We start from the raw sequence: 16,348 nt of genomic DNA on the forward strand, positions 1-16,348 counted from the left end.
AATCCCGAAATAGCCATGTTCTTTTTTTCTTCTCCTTTTTTTCGAAACCTGATATGAGTTTGTAGTAACATGTTTGCCAATAATTAGGTGTGATGTCAAAACAATATAAACGGAATGACTCGACGGGTGCCAGCCACAGAAAACGAGCTTGTAGCTGCACCTTGAAATGTGATACTGGCGCCACACAGGCAGCCGTGTTCAAAACCCTTGTTCTGTAACATGTTGCAGACAAGTCCAAAGGAAATGCTCAGCAGACCCATTCTTTGCCCATTCTTCATCAGTTTGATCTGAGACGAATGTTCAAACGCATAATCAAAATCGATTCCCTTACAATGGGGACACTTTTCTGAGGAGATAATATGGTTATGATTAGGAATAATCAGGAGTGCATTTTGTAAAAAGAGGGAAAAAATATGGTGGAGCCCCTCAGACAAATCGCACCCTAGTGACCTTATGATATTGCGTCAATGTTTTCAATAGAGGTCTCTACTAAAACAGAAAGTTGAACCCTGTCCATCGATCGCAGGCCAAAAGTTTAACAGGTAAACCCTCGTCTCAGGAGGCAACCACCAGCACTGATATGTATGTCTATTATGCCTATACCCTATTCTCTTCACCTTTATGTCCGTTTAGTCATCTCTATTTACAGTACAAATACATCTATTGATACTAGCAGCATTCACAACATATGGTCTGACATTCAAACAACACTAAAAACATTTAATATTGTTTTTTTAAATAGTTCTATAAACTAATTTAATTTGTTTTGCTTCCCTCTACTATATGTATTCATTTATATAGATCTACTACAAGTGCAAGTGACCAAAAACAGTTTCTTTGAGAACAAAAAAAAGAAAAAATTACAATGAGCTGTCCTTGGTCAAGAGTGAGATGATTCTAAAATACATGAAATCTACATATACAAATATATATGTGTAAAAAAATAAATAAAATGATTACGTGAGTCCAAATTTCAAAACTATTGCACGTTCCTTCCCAAGATGCACTTTGAAACTTAAATATGATTTTCTCGCAAATTCATTCCTATGGTCAGGGCTCATATCTTTGCCAATCTAGTTATATAAAATCTCATTGTAGATTCTAATGCATAGACTTCGGCGTTCTGGACAGAGTGCGTTTCTGCAGAAGCCGTTTTCCATTTTCATACAACTTTTTTGTACACTTTTACTTAGATATTGCCCTAGAAACAATCTATAGAAGCTATCTACTCGCATAGATGTTAACAGATGTCCCGTTTACATGGAGCAATCGGCATTAAGATTTAGGGTCTCATGTTGAACATGGAAATTATCTATTATGTTAAGGTGCTTTCTACGTTCAGTGTCAATTACACGTTGACCTCTCAGCTTTAAGCACACTTTTCTTTCTTTGTTCTTTCTAATTTGATCAATATAATTTTGTATAACTATGTGTTTTTGAAAAATACCTTTATATGGCACATATATCAAAATTTGGCAAAACAACATGATATATATCATGATTACTCAAATATATAGGTATTCAAGTGATAAAAACAAGTGATATACTGTATAACTATATTTCATAAATATGTAATAACCTCTGTCTATAAACATAACAAATACACATTTTGTTCTCTAGATGAAAAAATAACACATTTAATGTTCATTTAATGAACTGGATGAATTAGTTATTATTTTTTTAAATTGACTTGTTTTGCACAGTGGCAGACAGTGCAGGTGCAGTGGAGATTACAGTGACAGTTGCCATAGTGATAGGATAGGAGTCTTAAGCCATCCAAAAAGCAGTTTTAGCTGACCCTTTTGAGAGAAGGAGCATTTATTTTTTTCTCCACTAGAAGCTTTTAGTATGTCACAAAATGTTTTTAAATAAAATAAATAATAATAATACTACACTCATACTGAACAACGCGTCAGAGCTTTTACATTATTTACAGTGATCCACACGAGGGTCAAGAGGGTGCTGGCGTCTGACAACGATGAACTCACAGGACATACTCTCTCTCCCTGCTCTTCTGTCACACGAGCCTTTTCGCTAGGAAACAACACTATTCACAGTTTAATGACGTGTCAATCTCTAAAAACCAAGCTAGCCTTGTTGTTTTTTGGCACTAACAGTGGCTACAGGGATAAATAGCCACTTACAAGAGAGTTAAGGGGGAGAGGGGGGAGAAGAGAGACAATGACAGCGAATGGAATGAGAACAAAACAAGAAAGAAAAAAAAGAAAAAAGACGACGACTCAATTACAAGGATGTCATGTTAAGGAGAGCTCGGAAATTAGGGTCAAATAGTGTAAATATGCTGTAAGATGTCATGGAGATCGGATCCACGTCCTGTTCTACGGTCTTCATCAAAATGTCACTGTGCATTTCACAGTCCCAAGTGACAACCGTGGTCTCTTCCTTCCAACCACCGGTCGCGACCGTGGGCAGCAGTCTTTGTAATTGGTAGTTCACATCGAGTACGAGATGAGAACGCTCTGGGAGGTGTCCATTCTCCGTTACGGATTGACAGGTGCAATCCCGTACGCCGAGCTCATTCCAGTTGAATAGAAGACTACTCTCGCGTTTCTGACGTTAGCGGGCCGCTCCCATGGCCTGTTAGCACAACTCAACCGTTAAATAAACCACAGTGAATAAAACAAAGACTCAACAGACTCACATGCATATTATACGCTCACACCGTACGCAACAACCCAGGCCTGCAACACCTTCCGCCCTGTTGACCCGACATAAATTACTCGATTATAGACCAGTAAAGAAAAGCTTGGGGTTAGAAACCTCTTCGGCAAAGGAACAAATCTACATGGGTATCTAAATAAGCAAAGAACCTACTACAGTTAGCTTGTTGGCTTGGAATGACGGGTCTAGTGGCTGAACATTTGTTGTATTATAGTATTATCGGTCTGCAGGGGAGGATTGGAAGGGAAGGAGCTGAAGCCTGAGCCGGGCCATTGCCTGGGTGTGAGTGGACTATCTTGCATAAATAAATGGTAAGGGTGAGGTGATTATGAAGCCATGGGGACAAGAGGGTTTGAGGAGGGAACAGGGGTGTGGGGTGTGGGGGCTACTCTCTCAAGAGTAGATAGTGATGACCTCACGGCCGCCTCCACGAACCAGGAGGACCCGATTGAGGCCTTCGGTGAGGACCTCAAGGAACTCCATGTCTGAGAGGAAAGGGTTAAGGAAGCAGGAAAAAGCGTGTACGATGCACACTCTGATTTCTTACACCGGCATGCTAAATTGTAACCACAATAACTTGGGTATTTTCTGGTGGAATGGTTGGCAGTCAGCCACAGATCTGCAGTACTGGAAGAGAGACAGCACTGCCATTTGCATGTTCTTGGTATCTAGGGACATCTATGGACCTCAGAGAATGTATTCCCAGTGTCAGGAATATTGTGTCTGTTACTATGCTTGAGTAAATTGTAATGAACCAAAGGAGAATATTTTTACGGTGAATAACACCATGCTAACATTGACCAGACGTGAAATATAGCCACTGAGCTCATTCAGCACCTTCTTGAGATCAAGCTTACTAAAAATCTAAGCAAATGAATAAATGGCAGATGATTTACAGGGTTTTTTGTAGATACAGTACTGAATTTTGCCATCAGGACACATGCAATTTTAAATATGAATATAGAATATCAGGCCTACAAATTACCTTATTATGGCCAAGTCATACATTTATGGATCGGGCCAAATCTCCTCTTTCCAATGGCTGTGAATGAAATCTACTGTAAGTACAGTTACTTTTGTATAATGTCCATAGCTCTGCCATTTTTAACCAGATTGCGATGTTTTTTTTTGTAGACGTTCACAGAAAGGTAAAGAAACAATATACCTTGTATTGTATGGCAATAACGTTCAGAGATATAATCACGAAAATAACGTCAATATCTGGTTTCCGATATATATGCACAGAGATTTGTATAAACTCATATTTAGCTAATAACACTTAAAATTGGTAAACAAATGTAGTGCTGAAAATATACACTTTGACTGCTGTTTTGATAGGGTTAGGGTATTTACTATTGGCTACATTTGAAAAAGAAATGCAACATTAATTAATACGGACTGTATTGATCTATTTATGCCGTGAAATAAATCTCAACCCGGTACCGGGCCGATCGGGCTTAACACTTTGAGTGCCAGCGACGAGTTATGTCGTCTTTTCATGCCCCCCGTTGAGTGCCGATGACGCGAATTGTCGTTTGATTTTTTTTATTAACGATCTTAATTCATATTTCATCAACCGAGTCTCCCGTTGGTACAGCAGCCCCTCTAGGATCTCCGATGGAGAAATACCGCCCCCTATCGTCTATCCCTGTGTAACTGCAGGCCATTCGATTATACTGGTGGATCTGTGGAGGGGGAGCCTCCACGCTCCACTATGCTGGCGAGGGATCTGATGATGAGGGAAGTGATCGCGAGTTGGAAAGCAGCCTAGAATATATATTTACAGCAGCCAATAATCAATCAATAAACACGATCGATATTTGGAATGGCGATCAGGAATTGGAATAATCTTTTTGGAGAACATCTGATCTAAGGTAAGGAGTCTATGTTACCGGTTCTAGGATAATCAGAGCTGTATTCACTGAGATAACAGCGTGTCCCGTATGTGTATATGTGTGTGTGTGTGTGTGTGTGATGTTGAGGAAATGAGGTAATCGATTTCTCAGCTCGCTTCTATAGCGTGCATAAGTACACATATACTATCGATAATCTAGCGTTTATTTGAAAACGATTCATAAATAGGCCGACAAATGACAAAGTGTCTAGTGTATTCGAGAATATTCCAATGAATGCCGTTTATGAGGGAATCTTTCTATTTTCCGGACATTTTCAAGAAAACGATAGCTTTTCGAAATTCTATAAAAAGGATATGAACCGATTAAAAAACAATCCGTTTCGACAATGTTGACTGCAAACAAGTCATTGATAAGCGACGGGCAGATTAGACACATAGCCATAATTTAAAACATAGATTATGCGTTTTTAACGCTATCATTGAAGTGGATGATGGCACTCAAGGACATTAATCAATGTTATAGCTGGCACTGAAAGTGTTAAGGGGTTAACCCAACTCTGTTATTCTCCCTCTACTTCTACATCTGATCTGGAACCTATTAACCAAACTCTGTTATTCTCTCTCTAGTTCTACATCTGATCTGGAACCTGTTAGCCCAACTCTGTTATTCTCTCTCTAGTTCTACATCTGATCTGGAACCTGTTAGCCCAACTCTGTTATTCTCTCTCTAGTTCTACATCTGATCTGGAACCTGTTAGCCCAACTCTGTTATTCTCTCTCTAGTTCTACATCTGATCTGGAACCTGCTAGACCAACTCTGTTATTCTCTCTCTAGTTCTACATCTGATCTGGAACCTGCTAGACCAACTCTGTTATTCTCTCTCTAGTTCTACATCTGATCTGGAACCTATTAACCAAACTCTGTTATTCCCCCTCCCTACAATAGTATACTGTTACTTTAGAGTTTTACCAGACCTGGCCATCGGCCTACTACCTACTTACTCAGGGCACAGTTATCCATGTAACGTACCACACATATTTTGGATAACATGCTGTAACACTAAGGTCCACTGCACATGAGAGGGCTGGAACACTGCATTCCAGCAGTCCTTGTATGCAATGGACCTTTGTTTATTCAATTGCACGTTTGCTGCCTTTACCAGCACCAAAGAAGTTGGCATCGGAGTTCACGGGGCATCTGCCATACTTTTATCTCACACTGATCTCAAACCCTGCCCTCTTTTCTGGAAAGCAACAGTTGTGATTGGAGGATCAAGAAAAGAGGGGTTTGATATAGGTAAATTATGAACCTACTTTTAGCCTTACAAACATGCTAACCAACTTGCTACCATAAAGACACTCATTCATCCCTCAGAAATGTAGTTTGTTTCCACAGAAGTAAGTTTTCTCCGACCTTGGAAACAAGGCCATTAACCGGTTCTCACGTACACTGGAATGAAACTGCCACTTTGACTAGTCTGCCACTTTGACTATGGTAGCCTGTCTTGGTTTTAGGGCCTGACAGAGACCATAAAAAGAAGCTTCAGGTTTCCCAAAATAAGTTTGTAAGGGTGGTAATGCGTCTTGGCCCCCGCACCCACATAGGGAGGAGTCACTTTCAGGAGCTAAACTGGCTTCCTGTGGAGGCCAGAGTTACTGAGCTCAGACTCAACCTAGTGCACAATATTATAAACCAAAGGTCCCCTAGATACCTCCTGAATTACTTCACCCCGGTCAGTGAATCCCACAACCACAGAACTAGAGCAAGCATAGCTAACCTGAAGCCTGCTTCTTTCCGTTCCAAACTGGGCCAGTGCTCCCTTACTTTCTCTGGAGCCCAGGATTGGAACAAGCTGCCTATCCCCATCAAGCAGAGCTCGAGCCTCCACAGCTTGGGTTTCCAATCAGTTTTTAGTTATTGTGTGATATAAAATTTTAGCTATATGTTAGACTTCTAATGTTTTAAATGTGTTTTGTGTCATTGTCGTGTTTTTGTTGTGGCCTAACAGCCCTGGGACCATGACGGAAATAAGGGTCTTACTCTTTCTCATGTTATCCTTTGGATCCTTGTTGTGTGTTTTTAATCCATCAATAAAATAAAATCAAGCTAGCTCCATCCACGTGTGAATGGACAGGTTGCACAGGGGGAGGATACAGTTCTCGTCACCCGAGCGGTTCTTGGGTGGCCCGGGCATGTTGAGCAGCACCAGCTTGGCCTCCGAGGACTTCTTGATGATGACTTCGTTCAGCCTGAGGGCTGTGTGCATGCGCCGCACGTTAGACTGGTTCCTGACGGAAGATGCGTCAGCGGTCAAGAGAAACAAACCACCCGACAAATGTGAGCACAATAATAAAAGGAATATATGAGGATGATGATGATAATAATAATAGCTTTGAAAATAGGATGAATAATTACCATGGACAAATGGTTGTCAACTTGTCATGCTATTTGGGATGTTTATTTTTATTGTCTGTCTGGTGAATTATTTTATGTTCTGAATGGTCAGGCTGTGCAGATGCTCCCTGTCTTAACTATGTGGTTGTAATTGTCATCTTTGGGCAGTGGACCAAAGACCAATTTCCCGCGTAAATGGGCAATAAAATGCAATCTTATCTTAATAGCAGGTAGAGATTACATTTGCCACACTGTTATGTCCTTCATTGTCATTCATCCTTGTGACCGGGCCAACTGGATCCGCATAATGATCTGAATGTAGATGAGGTGAAAATGTAGCTTTGATATACTTACAGGTTCTCCCACTCGCTGCAGCGTGGCAAGAGGAGAAACACAGGGTTGTCAGTGCCATCACATAGTGTTCAATTATTGCCACGTGGAAGTACACTAGAGCAGTTTATCAACATGAGGTAACATTTAGACCGTACACTCTGTATCCAAAGTCCTCCTCCTCATCTCAAATCTCCTTCCAGACTCACAGCTTCACAGACCGCAGGGAGGGTGGAACACAGAGTGCTACTGCTGCATTAGGGTGTGTTCACACCTGAAAGTCCGGGGATAGTCCGGACTATCTGTGGATAGTCCGGACTTTCTGGTGGACCAAATGTGAAAATGATACATTGTTTGATTTTGGTCTGCGTTCATACTACCCTGTTTGGTGCGGATCTAATTTGTAAACAAAGGACATGCTGTCGCCAAGTCGTTCATCTATTGGACTAGCACTCACAAACGTAAACAGTTGCCGACAGCGTCTCTTGTGATAAAGCAGAGAGATACTGTCATTATGAGCGTGGCGCAAACGCTCTTCAGTTTGAAGTCACATACAACGAAAGGAGACCCGGGGTACTCCTTGTGTCAAAAAATAGAAGAAAAACCTCACCTTTACCCACACAGTTCACCAAGCGTTTACATTTCTTTTTAAGAAACCGACTCACGGCTTCATGTTGAAGATGTCCTTGATCCCCTCAGGCGTGGCTGCACCGGGTGGCTTGGCCGGCTCCCCGTCGCACTTCTCGGTCCAGGTCATCTGGACCTGCTCCCCGGGGCTCTGGACCCCCTCCGTGGCCGGGGTCAGCGGGGTGGCGGGGCTGGCCGGAGTGGTGTTGTCGTGGATGAGCTGGACCTGAGCGGGGGGGGACACAGGGGAAGAGGCCGACTTTGACTATGAGACGGGGTGGGGGAGGAGGGAGCGGACGGGTGACAGATACGAGGGCCCGGGGGGGGGGGGGGGGGGGGGGGGGTGGGTGGGCATGGTGAGGTGGGAGGTTGAACGCACCACACGGTTGAGGTGAAGATGCAGGAGCACAGAGAACCACAGTGTGTGAGAGGAGATGGAGAGAGAGAGAGCTGTGATTAAGAGGACAGCTGTGGACCATGCAGTGTCTATGGCTGTGACAGAAGGTGGAGTTTAAAAATGGTGTATACCTTGTGCATTGAGCGCTTGGCTCAAGTGAAACTAATCTAACCATACCTTCGTAAACCTATCTTACATGGGCCACGGTACAGTTACAGGGACTTCACACATGTTATTCCTGTGTAAATAAAATTGTCTTCTAAAAATTAAAACAATGTTGTTTACAGCTTCCATGTTGACATGACGTCAGATAACTGCATCTCGGAAACGTCGGGAGTTGAGAGATCATGGCAGAGTTTCCTACTTGGAATTCCAACTTTGAGGGCTTTTTACGTTGTGTTCTTCCTAGCGGGGGCACAGTGACGCCGAGCCAGACAGCGGTGCTCTAGTGACGGGGTGCCAGGAGACTCCCTACCTCCTCCTCTGGCTTCTCCTCCTTGCTGGCTCCTGGCTGGTCATCGCTCACACTCAGCTGGGTGGTCACGCCAGACGGGTTCTTACGACGGATGGACCCACGAGATGAATCAGTGATGCTCTGAATCTGCGGGGGTGGAGATGATGGAGAGGGAGAACGGCGGAGGTCAGGTAAGGAGAGGGGGGGAGCTTTTCTTTTTTGTTCCATAGGAACAAAATAGGTAAGAGAAACAGCAAAAAAGTTTGAAAAAATATGTGTCTAGTAGCAGAGCAATTTAATACAGTGCTATCATTGCATTGCTTCAGGGTACATTTTGGGTAAAACAAAACGTGATTTATTCACGCTGGTTATATTTATTGACTAGGAAGACCGGGCAATTTGGAAGTTCAACAAGGCATGTGACGGGAATATAATACTATTACAGTGTGATCAATATCTTCTGTTTTCTCTCTCTCTCTAAAACTCTAAAACACACCAGACACTTAAAGACATGGTTGGTCAGCATTGCTGTTGTTATTCTAACTGCAGCAACCACAGGAGGTGGTTTCTGTAGAGGTGCGTTACGTCTAGAGGACTGTGGCAAGTCAAGTCATGCTTTTTAAAAGAGCATTTCACACACAGCTTTGTGGCGTGAAATAGAGGATGAAACCTAAGAGTCCAGGATCGATAACCTGGCCACTGTCCATTAGAACAACCAAATGAGCTTTCTACTACTAATAAATACACTACACTACAATAAATACGTTATATGCTGTAATAAATGTTGCATAATGTGAGCACATTTGAGAGTTGGTAAATCAGAACACAGGCCATTGCATTGTATTGTATGACCGTGACCATGTACATGTCAAAATACTTCCCAAAGGTCAGTGAATACCACGATCACAACACCAGAGGGAGCTCCACAAATCATGTAAAACCCAGATTCGGCTCAAACAAGGGACTAAACACGTTTCGCAATTATGCCACATCAATGTGGAACGCCCTGCCTAAAGCTGTAAAGGAATGTGAATCACTACCCACCTTCAAAAACACTCTCAAAAAACACCTACGTGAGACTGCAATTCGAAACTGGCCCCTACAAATGTCCTAACCTAGTTGTACAGTAAATGACCAAGTAAGGCTTTGTCAACATTCCAATGTACAGTGTAAAATGTGTGTGTGTCCCCTACCCAACCCCCCCCCCCCACCTCCAATGTACAGCCCTCACCCAACCCACCCAACCCCACCCCACCAACCTCCTCCAATGTACAGTTTCTACGCCAAATGTATATACACTCCTTTTCTGGACACTTTTGTATCACAAACAGTACTGTATTTGCAAATCTGATATGTCATAAATGTATAGATGTAGCAGTACTGTCTATCTGTATGTCATGTATGTCATATATGTTATGATGAATTGAAAATGGGGGACCCTGGTGGAAACAAGACGAAAGTCTTTCTCTGGTCTGCATCCCCTTAACAATTGTATGTATTGAGATGTACTGTACTGTACCCATTCTGCAATCTGTTAATAAACTTTTCAATCAATCAATCAATCTCTCAGAGGCAGAGGTTCCTGGCAGAAGTAGAAACAGTGCTAATGGAATAAAGACACTTTGTGCGTGTTCCTTCCCCAAATCTACCTGAGCACATGTTGTAAATATGTTGTCCGTTTACGTTTTTGGTACTAATAGACAAAGTTCCTATCGATTAGGAGAATCTCATTGTATTCATTACTCTTTTGACCAAAAATAACAGTTAAGAATTGACTGAAGCAGAGGTAAAAGCACGGTAGATTACTGTACTGTCCAATTACTGTAACTAGAGTAATTTAAAATAAATGAATGAATTAATAAATCAATCAATTAATTAATGAATTCACGAATTAATTAGTCAACCACTTAATTAATTTATCAATTAATTACCACCTCTGGCAATTGGCCAATAAATGGCATTGGTCTTACCTCTCTCACACTCAGTCTTGGTCTTACCTCTCTCTCACGCTCAGTCTTGGTCTTACCTCTCTCTCACGCTCAGTCTTGGTCAGGTTGATCTGTTTGAGGATCTGCGACCGCTGTTCCATCACCAGGGTCTTCTCATAGGTATAGGCTGAGATATCACTGTCATGCTGAAGAGAGGGACAACAACACAGGCCGAGACTGAGATCTACTCATTTTGGAAGTGAGCTTCGGTCAAGAGGGCTCATGTAATTCCGTATTGCATGGTAAGAAATGGATCCAAGTTTCATTCTTCACGAGCATGAGGAGGATAAAGCCATGGCCTCGGCTGAACTTTGCACCGATGCAATATATCAAAGGTTTGACCTTGACCCTATCACTCTGTTGTGAGGACATGTGATAACCAGATATAAAACGTGCTCTGTGTCTCGAGAGCCCAGCTGCATTAGTCCATCAATTCGAAGGGTCAAAGTGGGTATCAAACAGGAAGGAAGACTGTCAGGTTTTAAACTGTGGATATCAAACCGGGAAGAAAGTGGGTAAAGACGGTTTTAAACTGTTAAACAGTAATTCAGAACTATTTTATTGCACTGCACTATTGTACTATTTTACTCTGTCTATTTTATTTTACTCTTTTTTATTATTGTCTATTTTAAAACTGCCATAGAATCAAACCATAAACAAGGTGGTCTGTTGGGATGTTGGATCCTAATGTGAAAAACGATGTGATTTATTTTATGTTTGTGTGATAATTTTCTGCCTGTATATGTGCTGCTGTGAAGCACTTTGGGCTGTAATTCTTGTATGAAAGTTGTTATACAAATAAAGTGTATTATTATTATTAATTATTTTCCAACTCTAGTAGAGGCCACACCGGAGGTCAGCTCTCCTCTGGATGACGTCCGGAGAGACAGAACACCTTGGTAGGCTTTTATTAAGGATGATTACCACGTGACCTCCTCACAACAGTGGTGAGAAGATTCACGTTAAAAACCTTGGAAACGCCTCTTCAATAAGGAGGACGTTCATCATACAGGTGAGTCTCACCATTTCTACGACTTCAACCAGGGCGTCAATACGGAGGTGGTAGAGGAATGTGGTCAGGTCCTTCTTCATCTGGATGCTGTTGTCGTCCATCTGGGCCACGGTGAAGATGCGCATCTTACACTTCCTCCAGACCTGAGGATGACATAAGAGCAAAATGGCCACCGTGTGAATAATTATAACCAATTGGCAACACTAACCAGACTACCATGGGAACGGGGGAAAAGCACCATTTCCGTTGTGCAGATCGGAAGTGATGAGGCCAAATATAATGGAGAACTATTTTATTGCACTGCACTGTTGCATCATTTTACTCTGTCTACTCTATTCTACTATTCATTGCACTCCACTATTGCACTATTTTACTCTTTTTTATTATTGTCTATTTTTAAACTGCAATAGAATCAAACCATAAACAAGGTGGCCTATTGATGATCCTAATGTGAAAAACTGATTTTATATGTCTGCACTTTGTGCTCATTTTGTGCCTGTCTTTTCTCTGTTGTGAAGCACGTTGAGCTGCAATTCTTGTATGAAAGGTGCTATACAGATAAGGTTTATATGTTTATTATTATATTATTATTAATTGACTGATAAAGTTCTTATTTTAGGGACGAGAAAGAGGATGACTTAATTTAAGGCCCACGATGGAAAAACCTTTCTGTAACTTTATTGTGTTTTCCTCTATGATCTTTTAATGTACGCATGACTGTTGGCTGTGCATGTATCATTGATTATCGAAATAAACTAAACTAAATTATTTACATTTATATTTAGTCATTTTATCAAAAGCGACGTACGAATTGTGAACAAGTCAGCAAGAGAGGTACCTCTCTGGCAGCTAAGGGTCAGTAACGTTGTTCATCAAATAGCATCGAGCTTGAGTGTTACACTCTGACTGCATAGTAGTATAGATATATTACATACTAGTAAAAAGAAAATAAGAAGGTTTGTTTATTTATTTTTGATTTCAGATATTGTTTGAAGAGGTGTGTTTTTAGTCTGCCATAAAACAAGTTATATTCTATCCTAGGCTAGTGTATGGAGTGAGTATTGTCCGGCACCTTGTGCTGGCGGAGAAGGAAGGGCAGCAGCATCAGCATGCCTCCGTCGTGCACGATCCACCACACGTCAATGTGGCCCTCGGTGAAGCGCTCTCCGTTGGACGGGAAGGCAGAGATGTTCTTGGGTACCAGCATAGCCAGGTGGGCCGCAGTCGTCTCCCTGACCAACTCTATCAGAGGAGAGAGCGGGTGGGAGGGATAGGTGAAAGGAGGATGGAGGGGGAGGAGGAGAAGCGTTACTTTTTTTTCCATAGCCTCATTTTGCGGAGACGCTCTCTGATTGGCCACTTCATGTGACATGTGCGCCCAATCGTGTGACGCCTGTTTCTACGCCGGTTAAGCTTAGGCACTCTTTCGAAGTTGGTTACGGTTAGAGTTTGTCTTAGAGCATGGCGATAGAATGCCAGCCCTGATTCCAAACTCTAACCTTAACCAACTTCGAAAGAGTCGCCTAAGCTTAACCAGTGATAAACGAGGCGTTAGGTAATTTGCAGGCTGTTCGACGCAGAAATGGGCAAAGACACAGCTCGCCACGCGATTGGGCGCACATGTCAGTGGCCAATCAGAGAGCGTCAGTCAGTGGCCAATCAGAGAGCGTCTCCGCAAAATGCGGCTACGAAAAAAAATAACGCGGAGGAGAAGAGTATTATATCCTCTTTGCTGTGGTGAATAGCATGTGAATGTATAACTGTCCTTGTTTCACATTTACAGCTTGGACGGGCAATGTACACAGTCTACCAGTGAAATGACTGTACAAGCAAGATGAGACATCATGGCGTTATTGTGTCAGTTAGGGCTGGGAGGTACACAGATTATTATACCGTCATGGATCCATACAAAAGTGATTTTAGGATAAAACTTGGATTCAAATATCCTCTTTTGAAGGAGAAAAAAAAATGACAATTGTATTACAAAAGAAAAAAGATGCTAAATCACACTGTACTTTGCACTGGAAAGGAAATACAGTCAAATAGTGTTACAGTGTAATATTTTTTTAAGATATTGTGATATGATATTGTGACGATAGCCATCCATCTGTGGTGGGCCTGCTTGAATCCTATGTATGGGACACTATTTTTTTTTGATCCACTTTTTCTCCCATTTTCTATATTTTCTCCCATCCCAATTTCGTATCATCCAATTCAACCCTCCCCTGTCACGGACGCTGTTTCTTGCCTCCCACAAGCCGGCTGCAATGTGGACTAAGTCATACATAGCACAAGTCCCCTCCGGTACTTGAGGTAACAGCAGTCGCATCTTTTCACCTGCGCAGCTCGATCTCTCAGTGGCGAGGAGTAACGCGTGGGAGGCTCACGCTGCCCCCGACACTTCCTGATTCTACTGCGCAGGCGCACCAACCGACCTGTAGGAGTCGCTGTCCACAACGCCCGATCCCCACCCATCAGTTTCCCACCCCCTAATACGGCCAATGTGTATTAGTACGGACGACCAGCTAAACTGAAAGCAAATGTGGAGCGCTGGGCTCGAACTGACGAGCCCAGCGTCTCCAGCATTTTGTGGCGAGCGCCTTGCCCACTACGCCACGTAGCCGCCCATGTATGGGACACTATTATGGGTGATATTGATTACTGATTTACAAAACACACATACAGGAATCCCCCCCTCCACACACACACACACACACACATACACGACGTGCCCTCAGATATTCACACCAATGTGCATACTCACACACACACGTACACAAATATACAGTGACCTACCAATGAAGTTCCTCCAGGTCTGGTGTTCGTCCGCCTGCTTCCAGTTGCGTGGCCATGAGACCAGCACAGCGTTGTGCTTCAGGCCTCCCAGCCCGCTGGCCTGGAGCAGGTGGGAGGTGGCGTCACGCATGTTGGAGGACACCGTCACCTGACTGAAGCCCTTAACCTTCTCCGTCTCCATCAGCTTGTTCAGTGCCTGGAGGGAGGAGCACAAGAAAAGGACACTTTAAAGGAAGGGAAAAAAGGACACTAAGAAAATAACTTGTGATTATTGCATAGTATAGTTAGTGATAGCAAGTATAGCCATAGGGACATAGAAGTAAAACTGTATATTGTATAGTAGTGTACATAGGACCCAGTGCCTTTAAGTCGTAGCTCAACATTGTATTGCAATGTTATTATCTCAGGATTTATTAACATGTCTATTCTACTTATTTTATTACCATTTATTTACTATTATTTACTGTTGTATTCTTGCACAATCGAAGCGGGAATGGCCAACCGCATTTCACTGTATGCCCTGGTATGTATGTGATAAATAAACCTCTTGAATCTCGATTCTATTGGGGTATGAGCTCATTTCCTAGACAGGAGACATCTTATTTGCATGCGTGGCCTAGTGAAAGATTTGCGCATTTATTCATGCAAAACGTACAGTATCTTATTTATATATCCACACGATGTCACGACGTGGGTCATGTGTGTGGAGGTGCGATGTGGTTCGGTGCTCAGCTCAGAGAGTTAGTGGGGAAGTGCCTCGAGGGACCGGGCCAGAGGCAGGTTCACTGAACACAGGCGTCGCTGATGTACTAATTACCTGTCTGTCCTTTTAGTAACTGCTGGGCTGGAGTTGGCAGAGCCGACACACACACACACACACACACACACACACACACACACACACACACACACACCACACACCACACACCACACACCACACACCACACACACCACACACCACACACCACACACCACACACACACGCACACACACAGGCACGGTGCGACAGCGATCTAGTTTATTAGTTATTGTGTGTATTGGATTATTGTCGATGTCTGGAATTAATGAATGAATTATATTTTCGTGTCATGTCCGACGACCCATCCCTCACACGATTATAAAAAAACAATAATTTACCGTAACAATCACTTCCCATGGTTTCTAAGCTACACCGTGCACACCATCAGAGGCCAAAATATATCACATGTGTTATTTTCGTGCGTTTATCCCAAGCTTTCTCTAAATATTCAGCAAGTGCAAAAACTCTGTGATCAAAAATCCATTTGAATCTATCTGCATCACTAAACCACTTTAACTCGAGTTTTTTTACACCTTTGTCCACTAAATCATAGTATAGTGGACAATAAAACATAAAATGAAACTCATTCTCAATATCGATACCACAGTAAATAAATCTGGAAGAGCCCAGTAACACATGACACAGGGCAAAGTATGCTTGATATTGGAAATACTGACCTGCTGCAACGTGTGTGTGTGTGTGTGTGTGTGTGTGTGTGTGTGTGTGTGTGTGTGTGTGTGTGTGTGTGTGTGTGTGTGTGTGTGTGTGTGTGTGTGTGTGTGTGTGTGTGTGTGTGTGTGCGTGCGTGCGTGCGTGCGTGCGTGTGTGTGATAAAGACTGTGACAGCGCTCTTGAGTGTGAAATGCCTCTGTGTGGTGAACAATAGAACCCACTAGGACCAGGCTTGGCTACAATGTGATCAAATGTTAAGGTTAGGATGCACCCACTGCATTTATATAGCTCCTTTATCCAAAGCACTTTATAACTTGTGCCTCACATTCACTCATTCACTC

General features: G+C 42.6%; 1 protein-coding gene across 1 annotated transcript in view; it reads right to left on the minus strand.

The window, feature by feature from the left end:
* Positions 1-3,075: 3,075 nt before the first annotated feature.
* slc12a5a (solute carrier family 12 member 5a) overlaps positions 3,076-16,348 on the minus strand; it is a gene marked incomplete at both ends in the record, with an annotated part of 504,642 nt that continues 491,369 nt past the window's right edge. Inside the window, 9 exons of the mRNA XM_084315676.1 lie at positions 3,076-3,167; positions 6,693-6,826; positions 7,287-7,301; positions 7,928-8,154; positions 8,762-8,887; positions 10,767-10,874; positions 11,752-11,883; positions 12,813-12,982; positions 14,537-14,732. Coding sequence (XP_084171802.1) covers positions 3,076-3,167; positions 6,693-6,826; positions 7,287-7,301; positions 7,928-8,154; positions 8,762-8,887; positions 10,767-10,874; positions 11,752-11,883; positions 12,813-12,982; positions 14,537-14,732 — 1,200 coding nt within the window. The remainder of the gene's footprint in view (positions 3,168-6,692; positions 6,827-7,286; positions 7,302-7,927; positions 8,155-8,761; positions 8,888-10,766; positions 10,875-11,751; positions 11,884-12,812; positions 12,983-14,536; positions 14,733-16,348) is intronic.

This window comes from Notolepis coatsorum (genome assembly GCF_963971535.1).
Source record: "Notolepis coatsorum genome assembly, chromosome: 6".
Taxonomy (NCBI): Eukaryota; Metazoa; Chordata; class Actinopteri; order Aulopiformes; family Paralepididae; genus Notolepis; species Notolepis coatsorum.